This window comes from Halichoerus grypus, chromosome 3, assembly GCF_964656455.1.
Source record: "Halichoerus grypus chromosome 3, mHalGry1.hap1.1, whole genome shotgun sequence".
In the NCBI taxonomy this organism is placed as follows: domain Eukaryota; kingdom Metazoa; phylum Chordata; class Mammalia; order Carnivora; family Phocidae; genus Halichoerus; species Halichoerus grypus.
The window spans coordinates 21242365-21261276 of NC_135714.1; the positions used below are offsets into that span (position 1 = coordinate 21242365).

Below are 18912 nucleotides of genomic sequence, written 5' to 3' on the forward strand. Positions count from 1 at the left end.
CTTCCTTGCGGTACTGAGTGTGACTCTCTGCCGCTGCCAAGGGGTTTAATGGGCACCACACAGTCGATCTTTCTCAACCATAGTCTCAGAGATTATCATGAGAAATTTCAAATATACCCCAAAGAACTCTCGTAAACCCATCACCCAGCTTCACTTATCATAGTGGTTCGTTCTGCTCCTGAGAAACAATCTGCTGCTTTGAGTTATCACAATCCAAGCAGTGGGTGTGGGGCAGCTTTTTTATTTTTCAACTTTTATTTTCATTTAAAAAGCTCTCAAAATCAGATGGTGAAAGGAAGCAATATAAACAAAAAACATGGACATATTTGAGGAAATATGTAATATGTTCGTATCTCTGGGTGGTACCTTTAGGTCTAACAATCAGACAGTATTATTGATATGTCATAAAGCAAAATCATTAAATGATACTTGTGTGAAAAAATTGTTCGATCGTTTGTTGTAAAGATATAAACTCAAAAAAATAAAAAGATTGGGTCTGAATAATTTTTTGGTGAAATTTGAAAATTTCCAGAGGGTTTGGAGAAAGTATCAGTTTTAGCATATTAGGTATAGGAAAGAAGATAATAAAGTTATTTTCCTATCATGATGGAAAAGAAGAGGTAAAGAGGTAAATCATAGGTCCATTCTTCAAGCCTGCTTCTAGTTGCTGAGAACACATAGGAAGGGTAAGTGTATGTGTCGTGTATAAATATACACCACTCCTCTCTCATCTTCCCAGACTTGCCCATTCACTCAGGGCCTGGTGCACTACAGCCCGTGGGCCAGATCTGCCCTGCCATCTGCTTTTGTACAGCAGGCAAGCTAAGAATATTTTTTTTACATTTTCAACTGGCAGAAAAGCCAAAAGAATAATAATATCTGTGACCCATGAAAATTATAGGAATTAATAAAATACCTTTTATTGGAAAATAGTCTCGTTCATTTGTTTACATATTGTCAGTGGGTGCTTTTGCACTGCAATGTCAGAGTTTAGTAGCTGCATAGAGACCCTATGACCCGCAAAGTCTAAAATATTTGCCGTTTGTCTTTTCACAAGAAGCTTGTCAATCCCTGCACCACATTATTCATTCTTTAAGAGCAGGGACTGTGTTTTTTTATCCTCGGCATCCAGCACAGTGCTTAGCCCATGGAACACGATTTGTTGAAATAATTGATTCTTTTTTTTTTTTTTTTAAAGATTTTATTTATTTATTCATGAGAGACAGAGAGAGAGAGAGGCAGAGGGAGAAGCAGGCTCCCAAGGAGCAGAGAGCCCGATGCGGGACTCGATCCCAGGACCCTGGGATCATGACCTGAGCCGAAGGCAGACGCTTAACCATCTGAGCCACCCAGGCGCCCTGAAATAATTGATTCTTTAACTGTGGTCACACTAAATACCTCCTCTACCAGTTAGTGTCTGCCTGTCTTCTTTTATTTGTTCTCCCTGAGTCATCTAGTTCTTAAGCTCCCTGTTGTATTGGGCAGTTCGCTCACTTTGTAGTCCGGATGGCATAACTCCTATTCCAGCAGTGTGCTCCCTGGCACCTCATCGTCTCTTGCCCCATTAGACTTCTGTTCTGTCTGCCATTCCAGTCCTCAGCCTAAGCCTACCTCTGTCATCTATTTTCTTCTCCCAGAATGTGGAATTACTTAGGAAAGTCACATGAATTCTACGTTTACCCTCAGTTTAGTCTAAATCCATTTATTTGTCTTTCAGTGGATTCATTTTACTGCCTGTCAATCCTTTTATTATTATTCATCATGCGTTATCTGCTTTCCAGTTAGGTTTTCCCAGTTTTTCACACTTGTGTAGCCCCTAATTCTACCTCTCTCTCATTTTAAACATTTAAATATTTTTAACATTCGCCACTTAGTTTATTAAGAACATTCAGGTCCTCTCATTCAGGTTTCCACAGCTTCCCTCTTCTTTGCTGCCTCATCTTTTTTTGCCTCTAATCCTCTATAATCAACTATCTACTGTACATTTCTTCTGTGACGTCAAACTCAACATGTCAAAAACTGAGTTTATTATGTTATTCCTAAAATGAGCGTCTCCTCCTGACCTTCCTATTTCTATTAATTCATCATTACTATAGTAATTTAGACTTGAAATATCTATGATCTCTGTTTTCCATGTCCAAATAGTCATTAAGTTCTATAAGTTATTTCTTCCCATAGTCTTATAGCCTTTTCGTCCTTTTTTATTATCAAGGCCATTACCATGGTGATCACAGCGATGAGGAAGAGGACGACTGCCTTTTATTGAGTGCTAACTTTGTTTCAGACATTAATTCACATCCTGATTTTCAACTTGTTTCCCTCCCCATCGTCATATGTACTCTTATTACAATTAACTTTAGCTACAAGTGGGTGAAACCTTATAACGTATCTCACTGCCTTCTCCCAAGTCTTCAGTGACTATGAATGCCTAACAAGTTCCTTTTCCAAAGTGCAACATTTAAGGATTTTTACTGTTTGTCCCTAGCTTCCCCTTCTACTTTATCAATCTCTGCTCTCATAACTGTCCTATGTGCCCTTCCAAGTGAATTGTTTTGCCTTTCCCTTTTGCATCTTTTAACGCTTTTCTTATTTTGTTTTCTTGTCCCGGAAACCTCTTTCTGCCTGCTTAGCATTATGAAAATCCATCTATTTTGTGAGGGTCAGCTCAGATGACATCTCTTCTCTGTGATAGTTACCATCCCTGTTGAAAAGGATCTCTCCCTCTTTTGGACTCTTGTAGCACACTGTCATTTTATGGTTCTTATCACAAATTGCAGTCTGTTATAGCAATTTCTGTGTACATTTTTTGACTTTTGTTATAAGCCTCTTGAAAGCAGTAACAATTTAAAAACATTTTTTTTTATACCCATTACATCTAACATACTGACCTTTATGTAGTACGAACTTAGGAAGTTTATGTCAAATTAATAATAAAGGTGCTTGCCATCTCTTCTACCGATTATTGTGATATTCATTTAAAAGATCTTTACTGAATGCCTGCTAAAAGACTCTCTACTATGTGCTATGAAGATTCAGAAATAAATTAGATATGGGGCGCCTGGGTGACACAGTCAGTTAAGCATCTGACTCTTGGTTTCAGTTCAGGTCATGATCTCAGGGTTGTGAGATCAAGCCCCATGTTGGGCTCCGTGCTCAGCATGGAGTCTGTTTGGGTTTCTCTCTCCGCCTCCCTCTGCCCCTCCCCCCAGCTCACTGTCCCTCTCTCTCTCTCTCTCTCAAATAAATAAATAAATAAATCTTAAAAGAAAGAAAAAATTAGATAAAGATGCTGCCTGTGGGTAACTCATGGGTTAATCATTGAAAGAAGACATGGGCATAAATAGTTGTAGTGTAAGGTAGAGAGTGCTATGTGCAATGGGGGAGGTGGCCAAAACATTCTGTAGGAGCACTAGGAAGGACTTGGGCATAGGCGGTTCCTTATTAAGTTGTTCTTTGCTCTTTACAATCAGAAAGAACTTAAAAAAAAATCCAGTTAGTATTTCCTTCCCCTTTTATTAAGTAAAACAGGTTGGCAGAAAATATTTTGGAACTGGAGCCTGGAAAATTTTGATTTTTTTTTCCTATTAAAGTTGCATGAGTTATTTGAACTTCACTTAGATCTTGATTGTGTCTTCAGAGTTGGGATATAAATCAGCTCTCTGCAGTTTTTGGCAAGCTAGATTGGTGTTCAGTTTTCTGGATTGATGTGGGAAAGAGGTTTCTTATACTGCATCAGCATTTCCCAAAGTGTTTTCTGCTGAATACTAGCCCTGAGAGATGCTCCACAAAAAAGGGTGCCGTGGACAAATAAGTTTGGAAATTGAGGCCCACACTGCCTTCCTCTTGGTGAATCACAGTTTATTTATTTATTTATTTAAAAATTCGTGTTTTTTAATTGAATTTATTTTTTGTTGAAGTATAGTTGACACGCAATGTTACATTAGTTTCAGGGTTTCAGGTGTTCAGCATAGTTTCGGGTATACCACATAGTGATTTCATGACTCTATGCATTATGTTCACCAGAAGTGTGGTTTCCATCTGTCATCATACAATGCTGTTACAGTACCATTGACTATATTCCCTGTGCTGTACCTTTCACTCCTAGACTCACAATTTATTTTATGACTTTTTAATGGACTTAATTTTTTATTTTTTTTTTTTTAATTTATTTTTTTTTTTATTTTTTTTTTTTTAAAGATTTTATTTAATTATTTGACAGAGAGAGACACAGCGAGAGAGGGAACACAAGCAGGGGGAGTGGGAGAGGGAGAAGCAGGCTTCCCGCAGAGCAGGGAGCCCGATGTGGGGCTCGATCCCAGCACCCTGGGATCATGACCTGAGCCGAAGGCAGACGCTTAACGACTGAGCCACCCAGGCGCCCCTGGACTTAATTTTTTATAAAGGTTTTAGATTTACTGAAGAATTAAGAAGATATTATAGAGTTCTCATAGATTCCACACCTAGTCTCCCCTATTATTAACATCTTAAGTTACTGTGGTACATTTGTTACAGTTAGTGAACCAATATTAATATGTTATTATTAGCTAAAGTTCATACTTTATTTGGATTTCCTTAGTTTTAACCTAATGTCCTTTTTCTGTTCCAGGATCCCATCCAGGAAACCACATTACATTTGGTTGTCATGTCTCCTTAGGCTCCTCTTGGCTATGAAAGTTTCTCAGACTTTCCTTGTTTTTGATGACGTTGACAATTTTGAGAAGTACTGGTCAGGTATTTTGTAGAATATCCCTCTGTTGGAATTTGATGTTTTTCTCATGATTAGACTTGGGGGGGCTGGTTCTTGGAGGAAGACCACAGATAGAAAGTGCCATTTATGGTCCTCACATTGTGTCAGGGTATATACTATCAACATGGTTGGCACTGTTGATGTTGGCCTGGCTCGCCTGGCTTGGGTAGTGTATGTGAGGTTGCTCCACTGCAAAGTCACTCTCTGCCCCCCACCCGCTTGTATATACTGTTCTCCTTGGAAGGAAGTCACTGTTTATGGTTCACATGTAAGGTGAGACAGTTATGCTCCCCCTCCTTGAGGTGGGAGTCTCTACAGAAATTACTTGGAGTGTTTCTGCATGGAAGAGTTGCCTCCCTCCCCCCAGTTATTATATCACTGTGGACTCATGGATGTTTATTTTATACTTTGGGTTTTAGTTCAGTACTCCTTAGTTTTGTTGCACGCAATTTGTTTTAGGCTCTGAGATGTTCTGCAGTAAAGAAACTGTTTAATTTTATTTAATCCAGTGTTGTTCAAACTTACGTGACCGTGAAACCCTATTTCCATGTAAAACAATTCGAGAACTACTTTGCTACACCTTTTAGAGAAAGCAGTATTTGAAGAAACTGATATATGGTGTGTGATTAAATATAAGTATATGAACTTTCTTGTGAAATAGTACTAGTAAGCACATAGCGCTCTAATTATGTGCCAGGTACCATTCTAGGGCTTTACAAATGTTTACTCATTTAACATTCATGACAAGCCTGTGAGGTGTGTTACTCTTAGGATCTTAGATAGGTCCAGTTTCACAAAACCAGTAGGTGGAAGAGTTGGGATTTCAACCTGGACAGTCTGGCTCTAGAATCTGTACTGCCAGATGATATTTAGCCTGTTTCTCTATCCACTCCCGAAATGCTCAAATTCAAGGTATGCTATGTGGTGGAATTTGCTCAGTTCTCTGTCAATCCAGTAACCTAAATAAAAATGAAAATTTTGTTAGTTTTATGTGACTTCAATTCCCATCCTCTTCCTAATTGATCTTTCTGCCTTCTGTTTAGTCACTCCATTTCTTTTTTTTTTTTTAAAGATTTTATTTATTTATTTGTCAGAGAGCGAGCAAGAACGAGAGAGAGCGAGCAAGAACGAGAGAGAGCGAGCATAAGCAGGGGGAGCGGCAGGCAGAGGGAGAAGCAGGCTCCCCCTGAGCAGGGAGCCCGATGCGGGACTTGATCCCAGGACTCCGGCATCATGACCTGAGTCCAAGGCAGGTGCTTAACCGACTGCGCCACCCAGGCGTCCCTAGTCACTCCATTTCTTAAAACTTCCCAGACTTTTAGGGGGTTCATGGGTGGTTCAGTTGGGTTAAGCATCGGACTCTTGTTTTGGCTTAGGTCATGATTTCATGGTGTGATATCGAGCCCTGCGTGGGGCTCCGTGCTTGGCGGGGAATCTGCTTGAGATTCTCTCCCTTCCCCTCCCTCCCCTTCTGCTGCTCCTCCTGCTCAAGCTCAGGTGCAGGCGTGCTCTCTCTCTCTCAAATAAGTAAATAAAATTTTTTTAAAAAACCCAAAACTTCCCAGACTTTTAGGGTACAATTGCAACTTCTTATTTTTGCTTACAGAACTATAAATGATCTTGCTCCTTTTTACCAGTCAGGTCCTATCTCTTGTGTCCTCACACTGTTCCTCCCCATCCTGCCACTCCCCTGCCCACTTCCACACACATCTGCCTTCTCTATCTAATTATGCTTGACTTTCTTCAGTTGTTCCAGCAGGAGAACTGTTGCTCATGCCATTGCTTCTACCCGAAACTGCCTCCCCACAAATCCCACCTATTCTGGCTAACTTCTGCACATTCTCAGGTGTCAGGTTACACGATGGTTTCTGACCTTGAGATCTCAGATTCTCAGGTGCTTTTTCTTTGTCTCCAATCCTCCATACAGGAAGCCCCCTATACCTCCTACCACAGTACTTGGGTTGTCTGTATTACCATCTAGATTCTGCCATCTCTGTGAAGCAGGACCAGTGTCTCTCCTTTCACAACTACATCTGGCACAGTGCCTGCTCATGGCAGATGCTCAGTGGATGTTTTTTTTTTAATGATCGATCAATTGAATAAACAAAAAATAGAAAATGTTCCCCCTTAGAAAATATTCACACCCTTTTTCCTAGTAATTCTACTTCTAGAACCTTATCTAAAGGGAAGAATCAGGGAAATGCAGAAATTTATGTTCATGATAATATTAAAAAATTTAAAAGACTCTCAATGAGTAACAGTAGGGTTTGTATATATATAGCATGGTATCTCCAAAAGACAGGCATCAAAAATGTTATTTTTGAAAGAATATAATGAAATAGGAAAGGGTATACAATATAATCTTAAATGGAAAAAGCAAAATATAAAACAATATAATTCCACTCTAATTAAATATGTATATGCATGTGTATGTGTATACACACCCATGTATATCTCAATTGTACACACACATGCATAGGAAAAATGAAAGAAGAGAACAAAATATTAACAGTGGTTATTTTTGGCTGATAGACATTTATGGATACTTGTTATTCTATTCTTTTCATATTGTTCTTTTTTCCAAATTATCTAGAATAAATGTGTTACTTTTATAGTGAGAGAATTACTAAAATCTTTCTCCTTTAGATAGCTGGGTTATAACTATTATGCTTTATTTTTTTCAGAGTTAAGGAAATAATTTTTTAATTTTATAATTTCATAGTTTTTTACACTCTAAATTATATGGCTTTTAAAGACTTACTTACTTTAGTTGTTATAAAAAAGTAGCAAGGCAATAGGTAATACCGAATTAGAGATTTCAATACAATTGTGATTCTTTTGTAATTTTTTTGCTTCTCATGGCTTAGAAATTACCTTATTTATAAAACTCTTGAAATCTTTTGACTTAATACCATAGATTCCAGTTGTTAGGGAAACTGATTTGAAGGCAACAATAATTTCATTTGGAGAGGATATGGGTTTAGGTAAAAGGTAATGTCTTCCTATTAAACATTTTAAATGTAAAAGGCCATTCATTTTTCTTTTAAATAGCATTTTAAAGCTTTATTTATTTCGTAAGTCTTTTGGGCAGAAACCATTATTTTCTTTGTATCTTGCTTTAGTGTGCTGTCATTTTCAATAGTTTATCTGCCATTTCCACTTCTTTTTCTGTGTGTGCTAAATGTATATTGATATTTTAATTTCAATAATAGCCAGGACTATGTTTTTTTTGAGCATTTATTTTTGAGACTTTGGGCTTGTTTAGTCATGTCTACAGATAGAGCCTGAGAAAAGTTATCTATAAAAGTGGGGAGTGGAAGTGGATCCAACCTCTCAAGTTCATGTCCTTTTGCTTGAATACTTTTGGAAACAGGGAAGTCAGGATTTCACTAACATAATCCATTTCAGTTAAGCCTTTCTACTTATTGGAAAGTTTCTTTCTCTTATTAAACGGTCATTTGCTCCTTACAACATTTACTCACTGGTCATAGTTTTATGCTTGGCACATAGAAAGCATTCCATACATGTCAGTCAGTGAGGCAGCAAGTAAACAAAGGAATGAAGGAGTACCCCTGAATTCAGATTAGAGTTCTTGAGGGAACCTAAAGGGTAACCCAGGTTGCAAGCAACCACTTTCATCTTGGATTTCCCCTCATTGTCAGGAAATTCTATTCCTCTTTCTGATGTCAATAGAAATGACTTTTCTGACTACCCAAGATTTCTATGGAAATAACCTGTCCGATCATCTGACTGAAGTTCTTCTAAGCGGTACCTTGGAAAAGCCCTGCTGACCTTGGCACTGTGTCATAAATATGGAATAGGGAGTGGGGAGGAAGACATGGTGAACCACTGGAGTTACTTTTCTTTCAATATTTTTAGGCTTTAAAAAAAGTGGTTTGTATTTTATTAACAACTAGAAGTTTTGACATACCTAGCTCCCTGTTTCCTTGCTTACTCTTTTTTGTTCCTTCTGTGTGTATGGCATATGGGCTAATACAGCCCTTATGACCTTTTTGAATCAGTCTCATGTTATTTGTGTATCTGTCCTATCTTCCCCACTCCCACGACAAAAATGATTTGTTTCTTAGAGACAGGGATGCCGTTTTATTCATCTTCAGTGGCATGTGTTTCAATAAATGTTTGTTGAATCAAAATCTTTTCATTATTTGAATTTTTAGCTATAACACCTCATGTCCCCCTCTTCTAGCCACAAAAATCCCAATTTTTCTGAATTTAATATTCTTTTCCTCTTATTTTTAGTTATGCTTTCTTCTCTTCTGGATTATTTCTAAGTTCCTGCTTCAGTTGTGGAGCACATAAAAATGATAATTGAATAAAGATTTGTTCAACATTGCTTCAGTTCTTAATATTCTTTCTCATTCTACTCTCATGTGCTCCTTTTAAAAGTTTCCTCATTTAGGGACACCTGGGTGGCTCAGTCGTTAAGCGTCTGCCTTCAGCTCAGGTCATGGTCCCAGGGTCCTGGGTTAAAAAGAATAATTTACTAAAACATGGTATATGTGGGTAATCAATTTATGACTGACTGTTGAAAAGAACTTATTATTTCAAGTTTAAAAGAGATACAGGGGTTAGAGAAGAAGGTAATCAATGCTGCGAAAAAACAATAAGACAAATCCAGATTATAACACATCCTGCAAGATAACTGGCCTGGACTCCAAAAAAGTCAGTATCGTGAAAAAGAAAAGGACAAAGAGACTCTAGATTCAGCTACATGGGAAGAGACATAACAACCAAATGTAATGTAATGCATGCATTTTTAATGGATTGTGGATTAAAAAAAACTTTTAAAAGATATTTTGGAGACAACTGGAAAAGTTTGATGGTGGACTAAGTATTAGATGATGTGAAATATTATTGCTAATTTTCTTAGGTGTGATAGTGATATTGTGGTTATTATGTAGGAGAAGGTTCTTACTAGAACATTCATGCTGAAGTATTTAGGACTGAAATGTCTTGGTTGGAAAAATGACAATATAATAATTCCTGTAAAGTTTTATTTTTACTAGGTTATTAATGGGATTTCTGAGTATCAAACATTTACAAAATGCTTAAATGTAATTTACTTTTTTATTACCTGCTATTTTTTCTTATAATATGGATTGTTGATTTTTTAACCTATCCTCATCACCATCCTCCCCTAGAACATCAGTTCTATGAGGACTGAATCCTTCTGTTCATGGCTTAATTCATAGCACTAAGGATAGTATCTGGCACGTAGTAGGCCTTAATCAATATTTGTTGAGTAAACTAATGAATGAAGTTAACCAATCTCAACCAACCTCACCGTTTCTATATAACTCATAATATCTTTAATTTTTTAAAAATTTGTTTTGGTATTGTTAATCAGAAACAATAATAAGTTGTTCTTTATATTTCAGGGAAGCTGGGAAAAAAGAATTTTGAAGAGTTTAAATAGTATGTGCACTGAACTGAGTATCCCATTGGCACGAAAGGTACTTTTAACATTTAAGTATTTTATTGTGAATCAAATACTAGGAGACCATGAAGTTGTAACTGTTAGGCAGATTTATCTTTTTTTTTTTAAACCAGTGTATCAGTTTGTTTTGAAACAAAAATCTGTAAAAGGCCACTTACATGGGTGTATTCTAAATAGGTTTCTATTACATATACTGTAATGCTTTTTGTAATGAAGCATATCTTGAGAGTAAATAAAAATACAGTATATAAGTAAATAAAAATACAGTATATAATCTACATACAGATTATTTAGAAATTTGGCTGTAAAAGTTATAAGTGTTATAAATGTACTTTAAGAATTTTAATTACCTTTGGTCTCCTTACTTTTGACCAATTAGCACAATAACCATATTTTTTGAATTAGAGATGGGGTTCAGGCATACTATCATCTTGTAATAGCCAGTATGGTACCATCTTTCAGGGTTAACATAGAGAATGGAAAGGTGATTTGTCATCTCTCTGTTGAACTGTTTAGTTCTAATAGTAGTAGTATCAGATCTAATTCTCAACATTTATCTGTCACTATGGGCTTTGAGGGGGGAGAGATAAAGAGGAAGAGAAAAGCCACTTGAGGAATGCTCTGGATTCTTTTTGGCTGCTCCTGCGTAGGGAAAACATGTTTCTCTTCACTTTGTTCTCCCTACCTGCTATTTATTCCTTGTCGTGGGACAGGATATTGTGGATGAACTTTGGATAATAGCCAAGGACAAGTTAGTGAAGGCACCAGAAGGATGGTGTAAAAAAACAGATAAATTTATATGGAAAACTGTCAAAGTATGTAGTATTGTGTAATATACTGTCTCTCATAGAGGAAGATGATGCTCCTGACTCACAGTCACACTCTCTTGGCCCGTCCCCCTTGCGATGCATTTCTGAGGTTGCTGGATGGGGTAAGAGATGTAGTATGTGGCTGAGGAGCAGTTTTTCTTTGTGAAATTTACTGGCCAGTAGAGATCATTTGCCTTCTTTTCTTGGGCTCATTAGTATCACATTCTACCTGAGCCATTGAGACTAGATATAATAGTTAAATAACAATAATTTAAGAGTAATTCCAAAAAAAGTTCACCATATGTAATGAAATTATTTTTTTCTTATGGTAGCTTATTCAAACTTTTAGATAAGTTATTGGTTCTTATTTTTCAGCTGCATTGCTAAACTTCACAAAATGAAACCAATTTTAAAATTACCTTTTTTAGAGGCCAGTTGGAGAACAGAAAGAACTGCTCAATAAATGGAATGAAATGGGAACTGATGAACCAGGTATATGAACAACTTTTTTCAAAATGTGGAAGTAGGAAACAAATTGCCTTTTTAATTGTGGATCCAAAATAACAAATTTAACAATTCTTTTGGAAAGATAGCAATTTTCCTTCCCTGCTAATTACTATCCTCTACTTTTTTTGCTTAAACTTCTACTTTGCAGTTTAAAAATTCCTAACTTTGGCCAATGTTTTACATTATTTCGAGAATATTTAAATCAATTATCCTTTTTTAAAGCAGCATTTGAAAACATTTTTATAGTAAAGTAGATTAAATCTTTCAGTGGATTTCTTAGACTCATAATTAAGGTAAATATTTTTCAGGCTCTAAAGATAGGTTAAATGGTGAAAGTTTTGAGACTTCTTAATGTTTTTAAGTATTTATTTTGTTTCATTTTAATGGTTAAAATGGAGTCAATCAATTTTATAAACATATGAGTGACAACTATATCTCATTTACTATGATAAATAGATGCATATAATTGTATAGATAGACATGTACATAATCCCTCACCACTCCTTTAAAAATAAGTGTGGGGGACTGGGCAAGACATAAGTACTGTACTAGAGGAGCAATGTGTTATACAAGCTCAAAAGGGAAAACAGTTCAATACAACTAGAGGAATTCACTAAGAAAGTATTATTTATGTTCTGTGTACTTTGAGAATACTCATATAGAACTTTTATGTTATATTGACATTGTTTTTTCAATTCAGTTATAAACTTACTACAGATTTATGGAGGGGAGTCTTTTAATTTCTTCCAGAATATGTCATCTTAGGCTGTTAAGGGAAGGGACTGCCTTTTCATTTTTGTGTTCCCAATACTTTAGACAATGAGTGACAAATTATCGATACTCTGCAAGTTTGAATTAATCTAGCTGCATAGTAACATATGAAAGAGTCATTAACATTTATATTAATAAGCATTTATATGTTGTATTAATTGAAATTTTGTTCTAATCTATTTTATTAATTCCAGATTTAAGCCTTTTCAGACCTGTTTATGCACCAAAGGATTTTCTGGAGGTAGGTTATATTGGATCAATATAGGTATATTAATGAGGGAAAAAATGTGGAAGAAATGATGATATAAGAATATCTCCAGGCAGAGGAATCACCATGTATAAAGCCCTAGAGTCACTGAAGCAGCAGAATGACATGATCAGATTTGTGTTTGGAAATAGCTCTTGGAAAATACATTGGAATGTGGAGAGATTAGAGGCAAAAAAATCAATTAGGAAGATTTTGATTAAAAACTAGTAATTGTAAATCAGGTAGCCTGTTGCCTGGCCCATATAGATGCTCAGTGAATCTTTTCCTTTTTTAGTCCTCCCCTGTTTGAGTAGTCTAGGCAAGACATGAAGTAGCCTCCTAACTGGTCTTCGTACTCCACCCTTGCCCACCCAGAATCTGTTCTCAGTGCAGTTCCCAGAGGAAGCCCTTTAGGTACCATTCCAAATAAACCACTCCTCTGGTATCCAGCACTTCCCCACCTCATTCTACTTAAAAGCCAAAGTCATGGGGCACCTGGGTGGTTCAGTCGTTAAGCATCTGCCTTCAGCTCAGGTCATGATCCCAGGGTCCTGGGATCGAGCCCCGCCTCGGGCTCCCTGCTCGGCGGGAAGCCTGCTTCTCCCTCTCCCACTCCCCCTGCTTGTGTTCCCTCTCTCGCTGTGTCTCTCTCTGTCAAATAAATAAATAAAATCTTAAAAAATAAAATTAAAATAAAATTAAAAAAAAAAAAAGCCAAAGTCATGACAGTGGCATCAAATATCCTATTTGATCTGATACCCCCTTACGTCTCTGAGTTCATCTCCTATAACTTGTCCCTGATTTGTTCTACTCCAGCTACTTTAGCCTCCTTGCTTTCCCCCAGCTTCCTCCCATCTGAGGGCCTTTGCTCCTTGTTTTCTCTGCCCACAGTGCTTTTTCCTCAGATACTTGTCTGCATGTTCCCTCATTTCTTATGTCTTTGCTTTAAATATCACCTTCTTGGCAAAGCCTTCCCCCCACCCCCCTGCTTGGAACTCCTGTTAGCCTTTTCCTACTTTGTTTTTCTTCATAGCATTTATCATTATATAACATTCTCTTTTTCTATTTTGCTTATTGCCTGCCTTCCCCTATTAAATGGAAGATCCACAAGGGCAGGAGCTTCTCTTTCTGTTTTGTGCACTGCTGCAACAATTATAGAGTCAGATAATGGAAGACAGTCACAGGACTTCACAGGATTTAACCACAGAAGGCTTTTGTTTCAGCAAGAGAAAGAAAGCACATACAAATACAAAGAGATACAAACTTCCAGGGATAGCTCCTAGGGCCCTTTGTTAGTTGCACAGGACATGCTTTGTCTTTGGGTTATGAACTATCAAGATACAAGTGAGATACACTGGCCTTGGGAGTCGAAAGATACAAGTGAGATACACTGGCCTTGGGAGTCTAGACACAAGTTTCCCCAGGGGTCTTTTATATCCCCACTGGTAAATCAGGTGAAACCAACAATCTGTACATTTTCAAGAAACAGTATAAATAAACTGATATGGACTGCCTCCAGGGGACATTAAATAGCACAGTATAAACGACTAGTTAGTATATTTCATCCCATCTTGGCCAAGGGTCACTCCCAGACATCCAGGTGTCCCTGGAGATAAGCATAGAGCTACCACAAACCAGCTGCAAGTTAACTGTTCCATCTCCAACAGGTAGAATAGTGCTTAGCACATAGTTGCTCAATAAATAGGTCTTGAATGAATGAGTAAAAGAATGAATAAATCTTTCACATTTTCTTTTTATTTCTTTTCTGAACTGTTGTCTCTGATACTAGTTTGCCAGCATAAAACATGTGGTTGATGCTTGAACAGCGCAGGGGTTCTGATCCCATGCATAGTCGAAAATCCACATAAAACTTTTGACTCCCCCGAAACTTAGCTACTGATAGTCTACTGTTGACTGGAAATCTTACTGATAACATAATAGTCAATGAACACATATTGTGTATGTTATATGTATTGTATACTGTATTCTTACAATAAAGTATGCTAGAAGAAAGAAAATATTAAAATCATAAAGAAAAGAAAACATTTACAGTACTGTACTATAAAAAGTCTGCATTTGAGTGGACCCATGCAGTTCAAACCTGTGTTGTTCAAGAGTCAACTGTAGTATGTCTCCTTTTTTTTTTTTTTTTTTGAGAGAGAGAGAGAGAGACCAAGGTGGGGGCGTGGGGGATGTGAGGGGTAGAGGGAGGGGGAGAGAGAGAATCTTAAGCAGACTCCATGCTCAGCACAGAGCCCAAAGCGGGCTTTGATTTCACAGCCCTGAGATCAGGACCTGAGCTGATATTAAGAGTCGGACACTTAACTGACTGAGCCACCCAGGCTCCCCAACTGTAATCTCCTTTTAACTCTAAGAAGTTAGTCTGGTCAGAAACTGCCTTTATGGTGATGGTGTTATTTCTCTTAGCTTGTTAAAGATTTCTCCCAAACTCTTCCCTTTTCTAGTACTTAAGGGCCAAAAGTTCGTGTAATTTTTGTATGGTTATCTTTAACTATGTTTTCTCCTTAATAATCATAACATTCTGTTTCCTTCAGGACTGTTGATGCATTGATCCTTTTATTATTCAGGCTGAGATTCTTCTTTAACTAAAAAACATTGTCTATAATTACATCCTTACAGTTGCTGCATTTCTAATATTTTCTCTTTTCTATTACCCACATATTCATTGTTTCTTTCTCTTTTCTATCCTATGTTTGTGAGGTTCCTGTATAGTATAATCCCTTGTTTGTGTAATTAGGCTAAAATTGCATTGTTCTGTATTAGTCTGCATTTAGCACTGTTGATTCTTTGCTATATTTTTTTTTTTTTTTTAACAAATAACATTGATATTTTTAGTTTCAATTTAGTGTTTGCAATTTTAGGAAACTGTTTTGGCATTATAGCGCATTCCATTTTATCAGTGATTAGTTATCAGTTCATTAATCCCTTTCTCAGGTGTGGTAGTATTTCTATTACCATAATCTCCTTCACTGGATTTTTTTATTTTTTAAGCTTTTATTTAAATTCCAGTTAATTAATATACAGTGTAATATTAGTTTCAGGTGTACAATATAGTGATTCAACATTTCCATACATCGCCTCGTGCTCATCACAAGTGTGCTCTTTAAGTCCCATCACCTATTTTACCCATCCCCCACCCACCTACCCTCTGGTAACCGTCAGTTTGTTCTCTATAGTTAAGATTGTGTGTCTTGGTTTGTCTCTTTTTTTCCCCATGATCATTTTTTTGTTTCTTAAATTCCACATATGAGTGAGATCATATGGTATTTGTCTTTCTCTGACTGACTAATTTCACTTAGCATCATACTCTCTAGTTCCATCTATGTCATTGCACTGGATTCTTGATTTTTTTTCCTCAAGATTTTCAATTTAAAAATATTTTTTAAATTGTAATTATTCTTTCCTAAAAATGTATGTTAATTGTTAGAAAAATAAGAAAACACACATAAGAAGAAAAAAAATTTTTTTAAGAAGAAAATTTTTTTAAAAATTACTTTTAATACCATCACACAGGAATAAACATTACATTATTACACATTTTTTAACTGAATATATTGTGAATATTTTTCTATGTCATTACTTACATTACCTATATTAATTAAGGCAAATGCCATTGTATTTTATTATATAAATTAACTATAATTTATTTAAGTAATTCCCTCTAATGGAATGTTTAGGTTGTTTCATATTTTTCTGCTATAAACAGTACTTCATTGACATTCTTTCTGTACTGTCTTTGCAAACATCTTAATTATTTCCATAATCATACTTATAGAAGTACGATTTCTAGATTAAAGGGTATGTAAATGTCTAAGACTTTTTTTATCTGCTTAATTTTGAAAAGTATGTAAACGGTTTTTCTTGTTAGCTTGGCTTCTGAATTTTTTTTTCTTGTGGGTTTGGTTTAGAGGCAATACCCTTCAGTATTATTTCCCCTATCTCTCTAAAAATGTTGTCAGTGGCTGTTTTTAAAAGGGCTAGAGTTGATTCTAAAATTTTCCCTGGCAAATATTATAATCAAGCAATTTTTATTTTTTATTACCATCAAAAGGTTTTTCATTCTAACTAAATTCTTAACTTTTTAGACTTTCATATGGTAGATCACCAGTTGGAATATTAAATTTAAAGCATGTTTATGGTATTTTAACATTTCAATACAATTGAATAGTTTTTTAAAATATAATTAAAGTATATGCATAGCCCCAAATAGTTTTTAATTTTGTGGTGATACACCAAGAATATTACTGCCAATTTTGTAAGTGTAAACATTCTATAAAGAAACTAACCAATTTTGTTGGATTTGTTTTTAAAGGTGTTAATTAATCTTCGCAACCCAAATTATGAAAATGGTGATTCTCTTAGTTTCAGGACTCATTTGGGTTTAATCCAAGTACCTCTGAAAGTAAAAGACATCCCTGAATTGGTAAGTATAGGCATTTCAAAATATTACATATTTTAGAAGACAGCCATTAGAAAAATATTTTAGTGCAGCATATATCTAAAGCAACAGGACTGTCTGCTCATTAAATAAATTAAGTGAAAGGTTTGTTTTTTATTGTCAATATGTTATATAGACAGTGAGTTACTTTGCTGGTAGGACTAAAGATGAGCTTTCATGGACCTATAAATGCTTTTGCTTTTTTCTCATTTTAATCAACAGCATAGACTTATAAGACAGCTTGTTGCGATTCAGGTGTATGATCTATGGCAATATAACTCACTGAAACAAGTTGTGAATTTTATTAAAAAGTTTTAAAGAATGTACATTTTATTTAATTCAACTAACCTTTATTAAGCTTAACAGGATGAGGCACTGAGGGAGAAAAGGAAAGAGAAGATGAGGTAGAGATTGTCTTTGCTCTGGAAACTATCACATTTTGGTGAGGAAGTTAGTGTTAAAATAGAGCAATTATAGAAAGGTGGGGAGAATTCCTAATGGTGGAGTTAAGAAATTATCACTCCTCCTTTTGCTGATCACCCCAAAGCAATAAGGAGCACAGAACTATAAATACTGTCATTGGTGAAACTAGGAAACAACTTATAGCTCTGTTAATGTATTCAGTTGGAGAACTGGTAGGAAAATGATAAATGACTTAAACATGAAAGAAGGTCAAGCTCAAATGCCTCTATCTAGAAGATGGGAGATACAGATGAGAGGCATGCCAATTATCAGTTTATCTTTTAGCTCTATATCCACCTTTTTTTGCTCTGCTTTATTATGCTGGAGCTAGATCTTACAAACATTCCTCTTTTGCTAACTGGCTTGATGTTAGGCTTTATCAGTAGAAGGTTCTGGAGGGGCACTGCAGACCATAACAAGAAAAAGGAACTTCCCTTCCTGGTTCCTATGTTCGGAAGGCAGCCGATCAGCATGGAGAAACCAGCTCCAGACTGTGCCCTGACAAGTTTCTTCACCCATTCCCTCACCCCCATGAACATTCCTGGGGTAGCCATTCTCTCTCCTTAAAAGACTGAATCTGGGGCACCTGGGTGGCTCAGTCAGTTAAGTGTCTGCCTTCTGCTCAGGTCATGATCTCAAGGGTCCTGGGATTGAGCCCCACGTTGGGCTCCCTGCTCAGCGGGGAGCCTGCTTCTCCCTTTCCCTCTACTCCTCCCCACCGCTTTCTCTCTCTCTCAAATAAATAAATAAAATCTTTAAAAAAAAAAAAAGACTGAATCTCATGGAATCCGAAATAGAAAACAAACAAAAAAGAGAATAAACTCACAAATACAGAGAACAAACTAGTGGGTATCAGAGTGGGGAGTGGTGGGGAGATGGGCAAAATAGGTGAAGGGGATTAAGAGGTACAAACTTCCAGTTAGAAAATAAATAAAGCACGGGGCTGAAAAGTACAGCATAGAGAATATAGTAGGTAATAGTGTAATAACTTTGTATGATAACAGATGGTAACTACAACTTACTATGGTGAGAATTTTGTAAAAAAAAAAAAAAAGTCTGAATCTCAGTCTTGAGGGCAAGGGGGACCCTTTCCTGAGTTCTTAGTTCCTTCTTGGTTCCTTCTTCATCAGTCTAGAAGTCATAGTTGCTTTTTGCATTTGCTAATTCTATTCTTCCCTGTTCATATTTCTGGTATGATTTCTATTTTCTGACTGGACACTGACTGATACAAGAAGCAAGATGATTTTCTCCATAGAACTTTGGAAAGGCTCAAGAATTGGAGACACCACATGTTATAGAAGGCCTTGGTGAGCAATAGGGTTGAAAATGAGACTGTGTGAAAATCTATATCAGGAGAGAGTAGACCTACAGACTCCTACCACCTTGCATATTCAGATGACTCCTCCTTCCCCACAGGAGACCAGAGACATATTCATGAGAGAAAAAGAATCA

The 18912-nt window shown here is 36.4% G+C and overlaps 1 protein-coding gene across 4 annotated transcripts in view; it reads left to right on the forward strand.

Moving 5' to 3' along the window:
* TBC1D19 (TBC1 domain family member 19) overlaps nucleotides 1–18912 on the forward strand; it is a 159694-nt gene that overhangs the window by 48485 nt on the left and 92297 nt on the right. For all 4 annotated transcript variants that reach the window (XM_078068474.1, XM_036099859.2, XM_036099857.2 and 1 more), the window contains 4 exons: nucleotides 10147–10221; nucleotides 11443–11506; nucleotides 12487–12533; nucleotides 16873–16983. In XM_078068474.1, the coding sequence (XP_077924600.1) occupies nucleotides 10147–10221; nucleotides 11443–11506; nucleotides 12487–12533; nucleotides 16873–16983 (297 nt within the window). The remainder of the gene's footprint in view (nucleotides 1–10146; nucleotides 10222–11442; nucleotides 11507–12486; nucleotides 12534–16872; nucleotides 16984–18912) is intronic.